We start from the raw sequence: 18,460 nt of genomic DNA, 5'->3' as shown, positions 1-18,460 counted from the left end.
GCTGGTCCAAGGCACTTTAGGCTCAGCAGAAGATAGGGGGACGCTGGCCTGAAGTGACAGCAAAAGCAGCAGGACGAAGCCAGGAAGGAGAGAGAAACGGGACAGAACAGCGGTGCCCTTAGGACTCCACCTTACAGGCTCGGGCTGCACCACTTGGTGACAAAGGGACTCTGCATGGAGAACTCTGCAAAGGTGACCTCTGGACATCAGAGAAGACGCCAGGTCAAAGAAAGGACAGGTTGTGCTCAGCATCCCAGTGCTATCCTCTTGAAATTCTTATTAATTTTGGGTCACTGCACTTTCCATTGGCATTGCCCCCTGGACTCCCTCAGCTTCTCGTGCTGCAGAGGTGGCCTTGTTCTCAGGGCTCTGCTCTCATGGCCATGGACTTGGGTCCACTCATGGAGGCCCCTCTGAGGATGTGCAGCCCATGCAATGACAGTCACCCCGCTTCCCTGACCCCACACTGCATTTTCCCTTATGCTGTCTAACATCCTATGCATATTTTGTTTCTTTGAATGAGAATGAAATTTTCATTATTTTTATCAGGGTTAAAAACACAGACTATACAATTTACCACTTTAATCGTCATAAAGGGTATGATTCAGTGACACAAAGGACTTTCACATTGTTGTACAGCCGTTGTCACCACCCATTTGCAGAACTTTTTCTTCTTCTCAGCTCAAACTCTGCATCCATTAACACTAACTTCTAGCACTTACAACTCCTGCTCACGAGAACCCCCGTTCTACTGTCTTCATGAATCTGACTGCTCCAGGCACCTCATTTAAATGCAATCATAGGATATTTGTTCTTTTATGAATAGCTTCTTTTACTTCATCCAGTATTGAAAGAATTTATCCATTTTGTGGAATGTGTCCAAATTCTCTTCTTTTCTAAGGCTAATATTCCATTGCATGTACAGACCACATTTTGGCTACTATGAAGAACGCAGCTATGAACATGTGCATGGACATATCTCTAATGTGCTGCCCCTGCTTTGGGGAACAGGCCATTCCCGCAGCAGTCAGAGCATTTTGCATTCTCACCAGCAATGCTCAGTTGTTCCAGTCTCTCCACATCCTCACCAACACTTGCTATTTTCTACTTTTGAACTTTTTGCCATTCCTACTGATCCTAATGAGTGCGAAGTGGGATCTCGTGGCTTTTTTGCATTTCCTTAACAAATAGTGGTGCTGATCATCTTTTCCAATATTTACTGGTGGTTAGTATATCTCGAAGATATTTGTAATCCTATGAGTTACAATTAGAATAAAAATTTCTTGAGGGCAGAAAGATAGCTTAAGGATCTTTTAATGCCCTCACAACACTTGATGCATAGCAGATCTTTGAGGAATGTTGAACGCAGTCAGAGGCAAGCTGAAACTAAATTTATAAAGGACCGTGAAGAACATTTTCCAAGAGGGAAGTAGGCAGTCTTCACACCCAAAGCATTGCTCTGGAGGTGGCAGGGTCGGGGGAGGCACACCGGAAGTGAAGCGAGGGTCACCAGAGGTGAGATAAGGGTCACTGGAAGTGAGGTGAGCCTCTTACTTTGGGTTTTTATTGAGAAGAGTGGAGGAGTGATGTGTCCTGAGGTGGCGGCAAAGGCCAGACGGTGGCTTGTTTTACTTAGTTGGTGCCCCTACTTTCCTGACCTTGCACTACATTAGAGTGGGTACCCCTGGGCAGTGGGCACCCACAGAGCATGTGAAGATCCTCGTCATGAAAGACAGCAGGCAGGGTCTGTTGGGAGCCGCGGCCGACACCGGTCACTTTACTTGGCGGACGTGAGGCCTGTAGAAAAGAGCAAAGCCTGAGCTAAGTTACCCCTCCCATCGAGTGAGCCAAGTTGGCGCCTGCTTCCTGCCCCCTGATTGCCCTGGCGACTTAAACAACCCGCTCTGTAAGATAGTCTGCCTAGCAACAACTGATGTTAGCCAGTCAGCCCGCATCGCGCGCTTTGAACTGATTGGCCACTGTTACCCTATAAAAGTGAATGCCTCTCCCGCCACGAGGAGGAAGCACAGAGAGAGATAGAGAAAGTCCACCGGCGAGAAAGGGCTGGTGGCAGAGCGGAGGCCTCGCGGGGCCCACGCGGAGACAAATAAAGGCAAGATTGCACACCGTCAGAATCTGTCGCATGTTCTTCCTGCAGGCCGGGAGCGACACCGACAAGGGTCCACACCCCTGCTGTGCCCAAGCACCTCCAAGGGCCGTGTCTGGAGAGGACTAAAGAGAGAACCCTGGAAGTCGCGCTGCAACCCTGGAAGTCGAGGACATTCCCTTGTCAATGGGCTGAACCTGTGAGTTTCAGGGCTCCTGACCTGTGAGATCCACAGCATGGCTTTAGGGCTCCCTTTTCTCCTGAGAAACTGGGTGTGGTGACTGGAGGTGCAGGGAAGGGAGGGGACGACATGGGGACACCACAGAGGAATGGGTGCTGTGAGGACAAGGAGGGGAGGACAGGCCCTGATCCAGCCCAGCTCATGCCATGGAGTTGAGAGGGGGTGTTGCCTCCTGGGCCTCCACCCTCAGGGAGGCGGGCCCTGCTCCTGGGCCCTCCTGTCTCAGTAGAACACTTTCTCCAGGTAGGAATTTAGGAACATTCCAGTGAGGTTCAGCTTTTCACGGATGGTGCAAAACGTGGGAAAGGCAGAGTACATTTTCTCAAAGTCCTTCCAGGTGCAGTTGTGGGCTTGCAGAAATAACCAGAGGCCATGGGTCCCGGTCCCACCACCTTGGAGCATCCTCACTTTCATGTCTGCTAAATGGGCTCACAGATGCCAGCTTGTCCCGCTCATGGGCTTCCTGAGAGAGTCAGTGAAGGGAAAGGTGACACATTACTCTGAACACAGGGGCCTGGCAGTCATCTGGAACTGTGGACATCGAGGTGAAGGGTGAGGAAGTGGGTCTGGGAGTGGGAAGCAAGCCCAGCCTTCCCTGGCATGCCAGCAGCTGCCCGCAGCCCTACCTTGGCCCAATGGGGTCTTCCCTGGAACTTCTTCATGATGGTCTCACAGGTTAGCCAGTAGTTAAGCTGAGGCACGTCCTTGCCGTAGGGCCTGGGCACAGGGGAGAGAGGAAGAGGTGAGCCTTCCCCAGCCCGTATCTGCCCACCATGGGTGATAACAGCCCAGCACCCAGCCTGGGAGTGGGAAATCAAGGCCAGCTCTGCCTCGGGACACGGACAGCAGCCAGCCGGCATCCCCATGGCTCCTGCTCATTCCCAAGGGGTTCTGAAAAGCCTGTGAGCCCTCGGCTATTGTTCAGTGAGTGTCCGTAAGTTGCCATGAGCTTAAATAATCTTGTCAAGGACTGCGAGGAAGAGTGTGGGCCTGGACAGAGCTGAGCCGAATGGTCCTGTGGCCTGGGGTCACCCTGGGCCTTCCTGTGTCATGGTGCTTGGGTGCACAGACACCAGCCACTGTCCCTGCTGCCTGAAGTAGTGACTGCTGTGCAGTGTGCAGTAGCTGGACTGCCCAGTGTGCGTGGGGACCCCAAGCCTTCCCGCTGAGGATGTGGCACCTCTATTACTGGGTTTGGGTTGGTCCTTCTGCCCAGCCAATGAGGTCTGACCTCTCTCTCTCTCTCTCTCTCTCTCTCTCTCTCTCTCTCTCTCTCTGTTCTCCTTCTTTCTTTCTTTCCCTTTTCTTTCTATCTTGTACTGAAGATCGAACACAGGGACCTTTGCCTTTGTACTGAGCTATACCCCCAGTTCTTTTTACTTATATGCTGTTTACTTGGTGGCAGGGCCTTGCTAAGTTGGCCAGGCTGGCCTTGAACTCACAATCCTCCTGCCTCTGCCTCTCAGAGTGCAGGGATATGGGCCTGGCCAGCACGCCCAGTACTGCTGACTTCATTTTTGAAAACCTGTAGGAGCACGTTAAGATGCATCCCTGGCAATATTCTCATTTCTGATTTTGAGGGCACAGATAGGGAGAAGATGGACAGACACACAGACAGACAGATGGGTGAGTTTGTCCCTCCAGGAACCCGCTGCTGTTCCTGCAGTGAGTCTCCAGGAAGCCCTCTTTCAGGCTCTTGGGACCTCCACTCAGCAGCAGCGCATTCCCAGCCATGTGGTGCCCTGCAAGCTGTGGGAAGCACCCCGGCAAGATTCAGGGAAGGCAGGGGGTGCTTTCTTTAAGTCAGAGAGGGCTGCGATGGATGGTGAGGAAGGGGAGGCCGCAGCAGCGTGGAGTTTCAGGAAATGTGAACTTGACCCCCAGGCACAGGAGCGCCGTCCTGCAGCCTGCTGGTGCCCCAGAGAAGGTACTGCAGCCCTGGCGGGGCCTGGTGGGGCCATCAGCATGGACAAAGGCACCCAGCAGGCCCCTGGCCTGGGGCAGGAGACCCTCTCCTGCTGAATGCACACCATCCTCGGAACCCTTGCCAGCCCCAGTGGGCGATTGGCATGGACACGACTTCTCAAATATCAAATATCTGTGTCATCCAAATATCTGCTCCCTGAGTAGTAGCTATTCCTAATGAATAAAGTCATAAGTAATATTGATTAGCATAGCATAGACCAGACCTGGGGTATGTTGTGAGTCTATGGAGTGGAATCACTGATGAGTATGGTAGTGTCCACCTAGGATCCCAGCACTCTGGGAGGCTGAGGCAGGAGGATCGTAAGTTTGAACCCCTCCTGGGTGACTTAGTGAGACCCTGTCCTAGAAAGGCTCAGTGCGATGCCTTGGGTCCAATCCCCAGTGCTGCTGAGAGAGAGGAAGGGAGAGAGACTGGTCTCCTGCTGCCAGGACCAGCAAGTCGCTGGAGATAGTGGCATCAGAGATGGGAGGGGGAGCCTCCTAAATCCCATGGAGCAGCCTGTCACCTGTATATGCAGATGTTCATGTAGCAGCTGTCCCTCTGGAAGGAGGGGCTCAGCAGGATGTCGTCCCCCCGGGTGAAGCGCACCCCCACAGGGTAGTGGGCTGCCACCTTGGGGTGAGCTTCCAGCATGCTCTTCAGCTCCAGCAGGGCCTCCTTGGTCTTCTCTCTGCACTCAGGGCAGGGGATGCCATCTGGACCTCAGGGCAGGAAGGGATGCCGGCACCCTCCCCACAGCTCTCCGGGTTGCCCCTGAAGGGCCCTACCTGGGGATGGCCCAGTCCTGGACGTGCTGCTTGAAGCGGCACTCATAGCTGAAGATCTTGTGGCTGAAGTCACAGTTCTCCTTCTTGCAGTTGAACAGCAGCCAGAAGAAGAAGCAATTGATCCAACCCATGAGGCACGGCAGGAAGGTGCTGCAGGACAGGGAGAGGAGGGATAGGGGAGTGGCCGTCATGACACCTGGCATGGATCATGCCATCATGAGCCAGCTTCGCCCAGGGGCAGCGATGAGCTCTTTCTGAGCCAGAGCCTTACTCTCCACACAAGGGTGCCTTTGTTGCTTATCTAGAGCTTGGAAATCTCTCCTGCTGTAGAGGTGTCAGAGTCACTGATGTCAGAGGCACTGCAGGCTTTATTCTGACATATTCACCCATTAGCGGCCACCTGCATTGCTTTCCTGTCACCTCATGCCACACTGTAACATGTCCTCTTCCTAGAATCCTCCCAGCTTGCTGGAGACAAGGACAATGGGTTCTAATGTTAGCAGAGGAGTTTCTCGGAAGGTTGTGGTAGTCATCCACCTGAGCTCTGGGTTCCTAGATTGCTATAAGGATTAGGTGCCAGTGGGAGCCAATACACCAGCATGGGGTCATTTTCCTGAGTTCTTGTCCCCCAAATTGAGGCCAACGTTGCCCAGGTCACTACAGAGGGAGGGCTCTGTCATTCTGGGGCCAGGCAGGAACTAACCTAACCCTAACCTGGCTTTTGCTTTAGGAAATACATTTACACCACAGTCTGTGAAATCTTTACACTCTCTCTCTCTCTCTCTCTCTCTCTCTCTCTCTCTCTCTCTCTCACACACACACACACACACACACACACACACACACACACACGTTCCTTTTTCCTAGTTCTGCAGGAACTGATCACCCACTCTGGACACACTGGCAAGCGGGGCCTAGAGCTAGGAGGTGCGGGGGCCCCAGAGAAGAAGGCACCACATGAGCTGAGCTCAGAGGCTCTGGAGTCTCCTGGTGCTTCTTGGCTGTGGGTCTGGATATGGTGGCTGGGATTTAGAGCCTGGGATTAGGCTCTAAAGCATATATTTGAAGCCGTCCTGCTGCAGAGATTGAGGCTGAGCTGCAGAGAAACACAGGCTGCCCTCCGAATGCCTCATCCAGGAGAGCTGTGGCCGTCACATAGGGTGCATCAGCAAACTCAGGGTGCTGCTCCTTGGCCCTTTCCCATCCAGATCTGAGGAATCTCTTGCTGCATTTCAGTTCCTGACACCTCCATGGTTTGGTGACTGGCCCTGCATGGGTCCCCTGATGCTACCTGTAGCCCCCCTATCCTGCGCACAGGCCCATCTGCCAAACTGCCCCAATTCCTTGATGCAGACCTGACCTGGGATTCAGAACCACTACGAATGCAGCATCTATAACAGGCTGTCTGACCTGCCTGGGAGAAAGCATCACAGCCCATCCCAGTGAGGCCTGGGAACCCATCCCAGTGGCTCATCCTTGCATTCAGCTGCAATTCAAGGATGGGTGTCAGCCTCTGGGGATGTCACAAAAACTATAAGGAGTCACACACATGGAGCACTGGGCAGGGTGCCTGGAACATAATAAGTGCTCAAAAAACTACAGCCTTTGTGGGCTGAACGCAGCTGCTACCCACTCAGACAGGCGCAGGGGAACGAATGGGCGTCTGCACCTGCACCAGTGCGGGTGGGTGACCAGGGAAGGAGGCAGTGTTCTCACCCATCAGCCTCAGACTCTTCTTCAGCCAGCCACAGGCTCTCGGTTTTGTGCCGTGAGCTGGAAGTGTCTAGTTTGCAGAGGAGGAGAAGGAGGGCAGCTCTGGAGTTACTGGAGAGGACCAGAGCCCAAACCCGGCCCTCTGACTTATTCCTTCTGTCCCCACTTTTCCTTCAGACTGATGATCAAATTCCCAAATCATGCATTAGATCAGGATTCTGGGTTTTGCCATAAGGTGTAAAGTGAATTATCATCTATAGGAGTCTATTAGTTGGATTTATATGAAAAGTATTGGGGATCACTGGGGCTCAATTCACGTGGGCCAAGTAGCAGCAGCACTAAATCCCAAGCAGCAGCACTATGGTGTCTCTGGTTTGGGCCTTGAGCTCGAAGTTTCTCTTGTCTTGTGAGACACTGACTTTACACCTCACCCTGAGGCCAACACTAGGACAGTGCCCTGAAGAAATGGTCCCCTCTATGTCGTTCATGATCATTCTGTATTCCAGGTCTAAATCCAGGTGTTAACCCCACTCTGCATAGCTAGGAGAGTCCGGAAGTTCCTCCCAGCCTGAGTCTTCTCCAGGCCAGGTGTTCACCTTCACCCACACGGGACCTGGGCTCCTGCCCATGCACTTTTCCAGTGCACTTGTGCACCCTTTGTGCCAAGATGTGCTGGGTGCTGCTGATATGAGCACTGAGGGGGCCTCTGGATGGCCTGGGTGAGCTGGGTTGGAAGGCCTACAAGAGTAGTGGCAAACAGTGGTGCCAAAAGGTTGGACATCACTGACCTAGAGCTGTCATGCAGAGAGTGTCTTTGTGCTTTGTTAGAAGGGAGAGGAACGCAGAGGGGAAGTAACTCACTGGAGGGGCTCAGCAAAGGCGGGAGGTTTGAGCTGCTCAAGGAGAACCAAACTGGCGCTCACCAAGCTGACAAGGGAGAGACTTGGAGGAAGAAGGAACTGTAGGAGGAAAGGCTGATTCTTGTCCCAAGGTTGGCAGAGCAGGAGAGGGAGATGGACTCCTCTTTCCCTCACCCTTCCTGACATCAAAACTTGAAGCCACAGGATCAGGACAGTGCAGTGCTGGGTTAAAGACTCATGTAGATGGGTGGAATAGAAGTGAGAATCTAGAAAGACACCCTCAAACATTTTTGGACAGTTGATTTTTGAGAAGAATATAACGATGATTTAATGAAAGAAAGGATAGTTTTTTCATCAAGTAGTGCTAGGACAACTGAACATTCACAAGCGAAGAAGGGGTCAGATTTCTCCCTCCAACCATACACAAAGGTAGAAGTTACAAAAGAGCTGAACATGTAAACTATAAAACTCACATGAAAGTCTTTGTGATCTTTAATCAGGCAATGCGTTCTTAGAGGTGACACACAAAGCATAAGCCACAAAAGAAAAAGAGGAGAAATGTGACTTTATCAAAATCAGTAAAGAGACAGATCACAGAAGGGGGGAAATATTTACAAATCTTAGATCTGATAAGGGACCACTATCTAGAATAAGAACTCTTTCAGTTCAGCAATAAAAAGTTAAATGGCCCAATTTGTAAATTTTAAAAATGGGTAAAAACCTAGGGGTGATGGCACACACCTGTAATTCCAGCATTCTGGGAGACAGAGCCAGAAGGATTAAAATTTAAACCAACCAGGGGGCTGGGGATTTAGCTCTGCGGCATAAGTACCTGCCTTGCAAGTAGGCGGTCATGAGTTCGATCCCCAGCACTGATAAAAAGAAAAAAAAAAAAAAGCAAAAAATTTAAAAAAAAAAAAGAAAGAAAGAAAAATTTAAACCAACCCAGACAATCTAGCAAGATCTTGTCTCAAGCTTAAGCAAAAAAATGTAAAGGGCTGGGAATATAGCTTAGCGTGCAGACCCTGCATTCAACCCCAAGTCCCGTAAAAACAAAACAAATAAAAAAGGGGGAAAATCGGAATATTCCAAAGAATGTACACAAATGGCTCTAAGTACTTGAAAAATGCCCAATGCCAGTAGTCATCAGGGAAATTCTAGTGGAAATTACCACATCCTACTGCAAACTTGCTAGGATAGGTTAAGTGGAAAAGGCAAATAATGAAAAGTTTTGTTAAGATGAGGAGAAACTGGAAACTTAATAAAATGCCAGTGTGATTGTAAATTGGTGTAGCCTTTCTGTAAAACTCTGTCAGTTTCCCAAAAAGCATAAAATTACCATGTGACTCAGCAATTCCACTCTTAGGCAAATACCCAAAGAATGAAGATATGGATCTAAATACAGAATTATACATGAAGAGTCACAGCAGCACTAGGCAGGATTATCAAAAAGTAGAAACCACCCGAGTGCCCATTCCCTGAAGACCTGATACGTACAGGCCTGCATACAGAAGAATGTTATATGACCATAAAAAGCCCCGGATGATTGACACATGCTATAATATAATGAACTCAGAAACACTGGGCAAAGCAGATGGAGCCATTTGCAAAGGTCTGGTTACACCCACATGAAATGTGTAGAGCAGGCGAATCTACAGGACGTAGACAGGTGATTTCCAGGGCAGAGAGCCGGATAGTGAGAAGTGGCTGCAAAGTTCAGAGCTGCCTTTTGGAGCCATGGAAACGCTCTACCATAGACTGACAGAATGATCACACAGCTCTGTGAATACACAGAGAGCCCCTGAGCTGTGTGCTTATAGTGGGGATCTGTGTGCACATGAATGAAATTCTTTTTTTTGTTGTTGTTGTTGTCTTTTTCCTTTTTATCGGTACCAGGGATTGAACTCACGACTGCCTGCTTGCAAGGCAGGCGCGCTTATGCCGCTGAGCTAAATCCCCAGCCCCCCCCCCCTTTTTTTACATGAATGAAATTCTAATGATGCTCCCAGTCAGCTTTCGTCAGGAGGTGACTTGACCTGGATTGGGTCTTCTGTCTCAGATGCCACCCAACCACCCATCCATCCACCCATCCATTCATCCATCTGTCCAACCATTCACCACCCATCTATTCACTCACCCATCTACCTCCTTCTTTTCTTTCTTCCTTCTATTCATCCACCGCACCCTGCACCTGCCTCCACTGACACTGCCTCTTGCATCATTCAGGAGGACTCCTGCCGCATCTCCCGTCCCTCCAATCCACTTGCTCACAGCACTGGGTGCTGTTTTAAAACATGCCCTCCTCTAAGCACATCTAGTGAGTCCCACTGTCCTTAAGATGAATCCTGCTCCCCAGGCAACTCACACATGTACTGGAGGTGCAAACCACGACCCCAGACCCAGGAGGCAGAGCTCACCACCTCCTCAGCAGCACATAGCAGACACTGGGGCCGGGGCAGGAATTCCAGTAGGTAGAACCCGATGGCATAGTCCCAAAACCAGCTGGCTGAAGAGGAGGGGGCCTGGGAAGGAAAATGTGTCATCAGTTCGGTACCAGGAGTGAGGGCTGAGCGCTCTTCTGACGTATGTGTGTTTATGTCATGAGATGGCGATCTGTTTCAGGGATGGCTTCACATGGGGGAGGAAGGAGAAGCGAGGGGCAACACCTCGCAGGACAGCTAACACCTCCCCTTCCATCTAGGCTGTCCTTTGGCCACACTCTTACACGTCCCCACTCAGGGACCTGCTGGATGCCCCTGACTGCCTTCCTTCTGCGCGTCATTTCCCTGACCCTCAGAGCATCGAGTGTCAGCTACCCGGGGAGCAGGCAGGGTGTGGCAGGGAGGACGTGTGCAGGTCACCAGGTACCAGCTGCCCTGGTTGCAGTGACCTTGGCCCCACCACTGCGGCTACCTTGTTGGTGCGGTCCTGGTAGATGACACTGACGTTCTCGCTGTGTGGGAACCACAGGAAGCAGAAGTACTTGAACTTCTTCAGATGGCTGTCAAGGTTGTCGAGGACCTGGTCCAGCAAGAGGAAAGGAGAGAGACCGTGCTGGTCACAGGAAGACGGTGGTAAAGTGACCAAATGATATTCACTGACAGTGGAGGCTCAGGTGTTCCTGTTTTTCGTCACCAAAAGGAAACCCTTAAAATTGTCCCAACACACTAAAGTTGGTATACCACCCCCCCACTGCTAAATTTGACTGGCTTTAAAAAAAAAAATTGTTCCAACATTGCCAAATGGCAAACAATGAGTCTTAAAATACATGGGGCATCAAAAGGGTCCACTTACGTATTCACTTCCCCAAGTTGGCAGAGGACATGAGGATTTCTTATTTGTCCTGGCTCAAGCAGACACTGGCTACATGAGTCTGAGAAGTTACATAATGCTTCTGTGTCTCAAGTTCTTTCTCTGGAGCTAATAATGATCCTACCCCTTCGCCCCTGGAGTGCCAGGAAGATTGAATGAGCTGGTGGCTGAAGGCCCTTAAAATGGCCCCAAGCACACGGAAAGCACCACAGAGGCTTGCAGTGCTGCTTCTGGTATCCCTGCTCTTCTGCTGCTGTCCCTGTCCTCACATCATTGTCATCGATACACAGTCACCCTCCATGAAATGGGCAGGAGAGTCCTGCTGTGCCCTGGCTCAGTCTTGCACATGCTGAGTGTCTCTGGGCGAAGCCTGGCTCCCTGACACCCATCGAGCAGATTCTAGACAAGCTTGGAGCCAGAGCTGAGATAGATTTCGGGGTTGACAGGAAGCTGAGGGGCTGGGAAGACCACTGGTCTTGGGAAAGTTCTGGATTCAAGTCCAGAGTCCCTGCTGTCACTGTCACAGTGCCCTCCTCCTGGCTCTGGCTCCGGGGAGAGGTGTGTCCAGCTTCCCACCTGGGACAGACCCATGGCTCAGGATTGACTTATTGCTGGCTCTGGTATAGTACCTCCCATGGCTCTCACCTAGCACTAAGAGGTTGTTAAATGGTGGAACCATCTGGGGCCTTCCTGTCAGGGCTCACTGAGTGTCCTGTCTGGGGAGCAGTGGTCCCTGGGGGCGTGGATTTCCTTGGTCTGACTTGTCACTGTCAGGTTATTCCCTGGAATCACTGTTGAAGGTGTTTCCCCCATGCAGCAAAGGCTTCTTTGGTGTGTTACTAGCATGAAGGATCCTAGTGGGGTTTGTACCTCACATTTAAAGTCTTGGTGCTATAGAGATGGCTTTTGAAAACTAGTTACCAGGCTTGTGTTTGACTGGGACAGTACCCAGCAGATGGCCATGCAAGACAGTGGGGAGCTTCATCATGACAAAGCACCAGGACCAGTCCTGCTCCTCAGGGGATGGGAGGTGATGCAGGCAGCCAGCTGCACACATCCGAAGCTTGTGATGGCTTAGCTGGCATGAAGGGCAAAAGGGGGACCATGATTTGTGATGTCCCTACGTCTTCTAACTGGCCTGACCGCATGCTGACTGGTGAGCACTCAGCCCTGCTGCTGCCATAAAACAGCACGCAAGTGTGTGGGAGCTTAGTGTGGGCTCCGCAGACCTGAGCTGGGGATCTGACTGCACTCTCCTGCCCTGTGTCCTAAAGCCCCGATTCCAGCTCTTTAGGGCCCTAAGAGACCCCTTCCCTTAACTGAATGCAGGCTCTGGGCAGCATTCAGGTACATGCTGAGCTGTCTGTAAGAGAAGTGGTATTGGGGAGCACAGGACTGGGTCCCAGATGGAACCCTGTACGATCTGGGTGGGGGGCAGAGAACAGGGAGAGGGCGGGGCTCTGAGTCAGGCCAGCCATGCTGGTGTCACCTGCTGCCTCAGAGCAGATCTCTGTGCTCCTGAGCTGACCCCCCCAGCAACAGAGGGAGGGGTGAAGGTGAGGAAAATGGGTGAGCAGTCCATGCAGCCTGGGGACCAGAATCCACACCCCCTCAGCAGGGCCGGGTGGCTGGTGTCTCCCAGCATGTCAGAGAGGGGCCTCTTCCCCACAATGTAAGTGGCAGTGAGGACAGAGGATCCACGTACAGTGTTTCCTTGGAGGGTGACATGAGTCACAGAGGAGCGTGAGGGGCACAGCCCCAGGAACTTCCCTGGGTCGCTCCAGCCAGTGGGACAGTGCTGGGAGCCATAGTCTCTCTCTGGGGGTGGGGACCAGGAGGCAGGGAGCAGTTTTGCACTGGATCCCAGATATCAGAGCTTAAAGGGACCTTGGGGAACTTTGAGCCCAAACTCCCTTGGAAAAGACTAGAAACTGGAGCCCAGAGTTTGAGGCCCTCGATGAAGGTCAAACCCAGAAGAAGCATGGCCAGTCATGTGGGCTACGTGTGCCTCCTCCCTCCACTTTGTGAGAGTTTCTGACCGTGTGTGTGTGTGTGTGTGTGTGTGTGTGTGTGTGTGTGTAAGAGTGCACCTATCTGTTTTATCTTTTGCGGGGGGGATTGCAGCTGCCATTTTTCCTGTGTCATCACACAATCAAAGCAATTGGAAGCTTTGAAAAGGATGTGAGTCATTGCTTCAAAGTCACTTTGAGTTTTCAAGGATGTTATGTTTAAGCTGGAAATTTCCATGCTGACCTGAGGCTGATGGTGTGCACATAAATGTGTATACGTATGTGCCTCTGTGTGAACTTGCATGAGCATGTTTGTGCTGGTGTGTGATGGAGGAGGGAGGCAGCCTGAGAGGAGGCTCGAAGAGAAGCAGGATCCCTGCCAGGTCAGAGGAGGTGCAGAGGACAGGTCTGGGGGCAGAGGACCATCCAGTGCCCAGTTCTGGTGGCCAAAGTCAATCCTCCAGCAAAAGAAGCAACGCCTTAATCTCCAGGCCAAAACCCTTAGCCTGAAAGTCAGTCGGTTCTCACTCAAGTGAGAGGCAGGAAAAGAGGACTCAACCCCGAGGCAGGAGCCCAGCCGCTCTCTGATGGGGAGGGGTCACTGCTGCCTGTCTCTTTCTCTTGGGTGACGGGTGACGTCTACTTACCCCTCAGCCCAGGTGCACCCGCGTTGCCTGGAACATCTGGGTGGCTGGACTCGGAGCACTCCAGAATGACCCCATCAGCTGTCATCAGTGTCAGTGCCACCACCTGGCAGAGGGACGCTGCACTCAGGGCAGGGCTCAGCAAGAAGGTAGTGGGCAGCACCCATCCCCAGAGGATCCTAGCCCCTGGCCACTGGAATCCCCTAGAGGCATGGCCACAGTGGGGCTCAGTGTTGGAGGAGAGAGAAAGGAGAGAGGAAAGGCAGGGCACGCCTGGTGGGTGACATGGGACCCTCCTTTTTGGGAATCATCCTCCAGGAACCACTAATTATCTCTGTGGCTTCACAGTCCGGAAGTGGTGATCTGAGGCGCAAGCCCAGATGGGCGCCAGAGAACCAAGGGCAGAGCATGTGGGTGTAATCCTAGCATCTGGTAGGCCAAGACAGGAAGACTGCAAGTTTATGTCCTGCAGGGGCCACTTAGCAACTTAGCCAGACCCCGAGGGGTGGGCTGGGCAAAGGCCCTGGGTTTAATCCCGTGTAAAAATGAAAGAAGGAAAGAGAGAAAAGAAAGAGCGGAGGGTTTAGGATATATGGATGGGGTGTTTAGGATATATGGATGGGGACCCTCCAGGTCAGCGCAGCCCTGCTGTCCCCCCTCAGCTGGGAGACAAGGTACTTGGGCTGCCCTTGCTGTAACTGGGATCATTGTCTCCTCTGAGTCTGCTAAGGAACCAGCTCCTCCTGCTGGCCGCTCCCGTGCCCCACTGGAGACTGGAGGAGGAGCATCACCTTTGGCCCGCTGCCCTTGGCAGGGCTTAGCCCTCTGGGCTGCCACACATGCTATCTGGAGGGAAATTGCTTCTGACTTGCGGAGCTGGCGGAAGGAGCGCAGGGTGGCAGAGCAGCTCCAGCGGAACAAATTCTCATTAACGTTGGCGGAGACGAGAGAGGAGAAGCTGGCAGAAAATGGCTTGGTGGCCTGCGAGGGAGTGAGGCTGTCACAGCAATTTCTAAGACAGCCGGACTCTGTCTGGGCCAGGAGCAGTGAGTGAGAGCCGGCTGTGAGGCATCTTGCTAGGCCTGGAGCCCGGGAAGGGTGGCACTGCTCTCAGGGCTTAATCCATGGATTTCAGACTTAATCCATGATTATCTCAGCCACGTTCAAGATGTACTTACTGCTTAGCTCAGCTCTGGTCTCTTTCATTCCATTCCCACTCAAGGGCCCCAAATCCATGTGGAATAGGAGATAGGCACCTCGGGGGCGGGCAGCAGAGCCCAGAGAAAGGGATGCATCCTAAGAAGTGCTTCCCAGGAGTGCAGAGGGAGGGGCGGGTCTCTTACTTGGACAGGGACAGGCCGTGCTTGTCCAGCTGCGAGTGCAGCTCAGCCAGCAGGATGCCAGTCTCCACCGTCACCTGCTTATTCTTCTTGTCCACCTGCAGGAGACCAGGGTAGGCTCAGAGGATCCAGGCCACGCTGGTCCTTCATCCCCCCACTCCCGTGACTGGGATGGTGGAGCTGCGCTGTAAGTCTCCACAAGGCTGTGTGGAGGGGCTGGCTGGTGAGGGCTCCTTCTGCAGAGTTCCCCTCTGCATTCCATTTCTATTTGTCCTCTGAGAAACTCTGGGCAAAGACTGAGACTTGGGAGGGGAAGGGCAGACATGGGACATCATTTTGGCACCTGCCGTGGGGACCAGGATGCTGCGTCCTGAGGAAGTAGGAACAGCCCTAGGAGAAAGGAAGTCTCTGCCCTTCACAGGGTCAGAGCAGGATCCAGGCCTGGAAGTCACTCATTTAAATTAGTCACACAAACAGCAGTGGCAGAACTGAGCCTCACTCCAGAGCAGAGCTCACTCCAGGAGTGGAGCACAGAAAGCAGGAAAATCAATCACAGGAACCCATGCTAATTAGCAATTAGAGGTGATTACAGCCATGACTGATGTTCTCTAAGAGGTGGAGATTGGCATCATGAGAAAGAAGGAAATCGCCGAGAGAAACCCAGACGCTAGTGCGCTGGGGCGAGGGAGGTCGTCTGGGAAAAATGACGGCTCAGGCTCGGTGCAGCAGGCCCTGTGGGTGAGACGGGAGACTGATACACGGACATTTGTCCTGGGCTCTGTGTTGCTGTCAGGCCATATGTGGGCTGAATCACACAGACTTCAGCCCTGCATAGCTCTGCTGTTGGCCCTGGGCCTGCTCCCAGCTTTGCTGTCCTTTGACTGTGTGATGCCAGGCAAGTCACTGACTCTGATCCTTAGTTTCCCCATGTGTAAAACTAGCCTCGTGTCACTTTGCTCACATCTGGCTCTGATTCTACCTGATTCATCACTTCTGCTATAACAAAGTGGAGAGGGAGCGCTAGAAGAAGGGGTCACAGGACATTTTCTCATAGCTACAGGAGGCCAGGCAGATCTGACTTGCATGAGCAAGCCTGGACAGGTTCAGGAAAGGGGCTCTCAAGGATGAGTCAAGGAGCATGATGTCATGGGGCAGGCAAAGGTGGTGCGGTACCTGGAGGATCCGGTTCATCTTGCCCCTGTGGATCATGATGCCCTCTGTTCAGGCAATGTCGGAGGGGGAGTGGCCTCTGCCCACAACCTTCACGCGCTTGTTCTGTTGCCTGGCTAGGGCCAGCACCTGCAAGATGATAACCTAAGTCAAGCCTTTTCCCGAGGAGGCCAGAGTGTGCAGGGATCTGGCCTGGCTGCAGGGGGCGCAGGTGGCTCACAGGAACCAGGCTGCCCAGGAAAGAGCTGGAGATGTGGGCCTAGAGGTGAACCAGTACAGAAGACCAAGGAAACTCCTACTGTACTGCGTGGCTCTGGTTCATCCTCCTGCTGCAGCTCCAGACTTTCAGATGCAAACCTGGTCCCAGTCTTCACCAATGCAAAGCCTTCCGGGGTCCTGATGATGAAACCCACTCGTGTGTGTGTGTGTGTGTGTGTGTGTGTGTGTGTGTGTGTATACATGGGGCATTCGTACACATATGCACAGCACCAAGTGCCACCCAGCGGTCCCTGACCCATAGCTGTGCAAGCTGGCGTGGGCCTGGGAGCTGCAGCAGCTGCAGGTGGACCTGGGTTTAGCGGAATCCCCAGAGCTCAGCCCAGCCAGTTCTGAGCTAGGAATGGGATCTGGCCCAGGAAGTTCCATCTCCAGACTCTTGGAGCCAGGGCAGTCCCTGAGCGGGATGTGGAGCTCACACTCACCTCTCGGACCTCCTCCACCGATGCCGACTGGTAGTACATCTCCAGGCAGCAGCAGTAGGTTTTCACCCAGTTTTGGAACTAGAAGCCTTTGTGCCCCTGGACCTGTGCCAGGGAAGCAGCCAGGTCTCAGCAGCTGTCCTAGCTGCATCCCCCTGTGATGCCACATCCTACCCACCCCCTTTTCAGATTGGGTGGCTGAGGCCATGCATGGAACCTTGGGCTTCTCTCCCTGAATCCACTGTGGATCAGGGCCGCTAGGAAGAGCAAACATCACTGGAGGAATTGGGGCCGAGTGTCCATGCACAGGGCCACCCGTTCTTATCTCCCTTGACTCCTCCTGCTCTGTGGGTAGATGGCATGCAGAATCCTGCCCATTGGTAGGTGCAGGGGGACAGATGAGGTCAAGAATGCAGCCCGAGAAAGCAGGCCTCGGGCTTCCTGCTCTGGGGCACCCTCTGGCAGAGCTCAGCAAAGGGGGTGGGGGGTGTAACTGAGTAGGGCAACTGGGAAGGGGGCTGTGTGAGCTGGGCATGGTGGCCCAAGGAGGGCTAGAGCCTGGTCCTCAGCTTTCCTACCAGGCCTATCAGGGAAGGGGCGTGAGGGGCCCCAGGGCCATGTACCCAGCTGGCCTCTGGCCCACAGCCAGAATGCTGGAGATGAGACTCCCACCTGTCAGCAAATGACCCTTTGCATCCTATCTCATTGAGACCTTACAATAATGACATGAAATAAGTGACATTATCCCCATTTTCAGCACCCAAAACTGAGGCTCACAGAGCCGCTTAATAAAGGCGAAAGAGTCCAGCCCAATATGGCCCGCACCTTCCCTATAGCCCCACACCTGGCCCATTGCTGCCCCCCCACACACACCTGGCTCACAGGCCCGGCCTGGCCACACTATGGGCCCCTTACCATGGCTACAGCTGTTGCTGGCCTCGGCTGGCTCTGACTTTCCTGGGGAACCAAGCCCTGAGTGCAGGAGCACGGAAGCAGCAAGTGTGCCTGTGGCACATACATGACTGGGGCAGTGGAGTAGGGGCAGTGGGTCAGGGAGCACAGCGGGGCAGGCTCCACCCCACAGCAATAAGGCAATGAGGCTGGGACAGGGCAAAAAGCGCAGGCCCTGCCCCGCCCCCCAAGGCCCTGACAGGCAGGGAGGTGCAAAGCAGATTTCAGCCGAAGCTGCTCTGTTTCTAGAAACTACCTGAGCTTGGACCCCAGCCCTATGAATTCTAGAGCCAAAGGCCACCCCCAGCTGCATGGCTCTATCCTCACCCCATGGTCAAGGAAGCCCCGTGGACAGCTGCAGCCTGAGTCCCTCAGGGCACCAGTTCACGTCAGACCTGGGGGATGATGAACCAAGTCACCTCACTGTTAAGGAGACAGATCAGGGTGCTGGGGGCCGCAGGCTGTGCATTGTCTTCTGGGAGACCTCTTCTCTGTGCTGAGGGGAGAGGAGGGCTTTAGGCAGGGTAAACACACTGAAGCTTCTAGTCCAGGCCTCGCCAGATAACACCGGAATCTCAGTTCCCTTCATGTCAACACACAGGTTACAGTGGCCATAAGAGACATACCCAGACTGGGCACAATTGGTGCTTAGAAGTGTGGC

General features: G+C 53.0%; 1 protein-coding gene across 1 annotated transcript; it reads right to left on the bottom strand.

Moving 5' to 3' along the window:
• Nucleotides 1–526: 526 nt before the first annotated feature.
• Nucleotides 527–17,701, bottom strand: LOC100735706 (L-gulonolactone oxidase-like). Its single transcript, XM_013143314.3, is given in 14 exon segments — nucleotides 527–2,701; nucleotides 2,977–3,065; nucleotides 4,841–5,005; nucleotides 5,103–5,252; nucleotides 10,121–10,197; nucleotides 10,589–10,729; nucleotides 12,693–12,805; nucleotides 13,652–13,677; nucleotides 13,679–13,760; nucleotides 14,432–14,598; nucleotides 14,984–15,078; nucleotides 16,154–16,279; nucleotides 16,852–16,953; nucleotides 17,693–17,701. Coding segments are annotated over 14 exon segments (1,473 nt in total). The 3' UTR covers nucleotides 527–2,570.
• Nucleotides 17,702–18,460: the final 759 nt, after the last annotated feature.

This window comes from Cavia porcellus, unplaced genomic scaffold (genome assembly GCF_034190915.1).
Source record: "Cavia porcellus strain 051 isolate PalLab524CR breed Dunkin Hartley unplaced genomic scaffold, mCavPor4.1 scaffold_24, whole genome shotgun sequence".
Lineage (NCBI taxonomy): Eukaryota > Metazoa > Chordata > Mammalia > Rodentia > Caviidae > Cavia > Cavia porcellus.
Note: the sequence above shows the minus strand (reverse complement) of the source record. Positions and strands in the feature narration are given on the sequence as shown.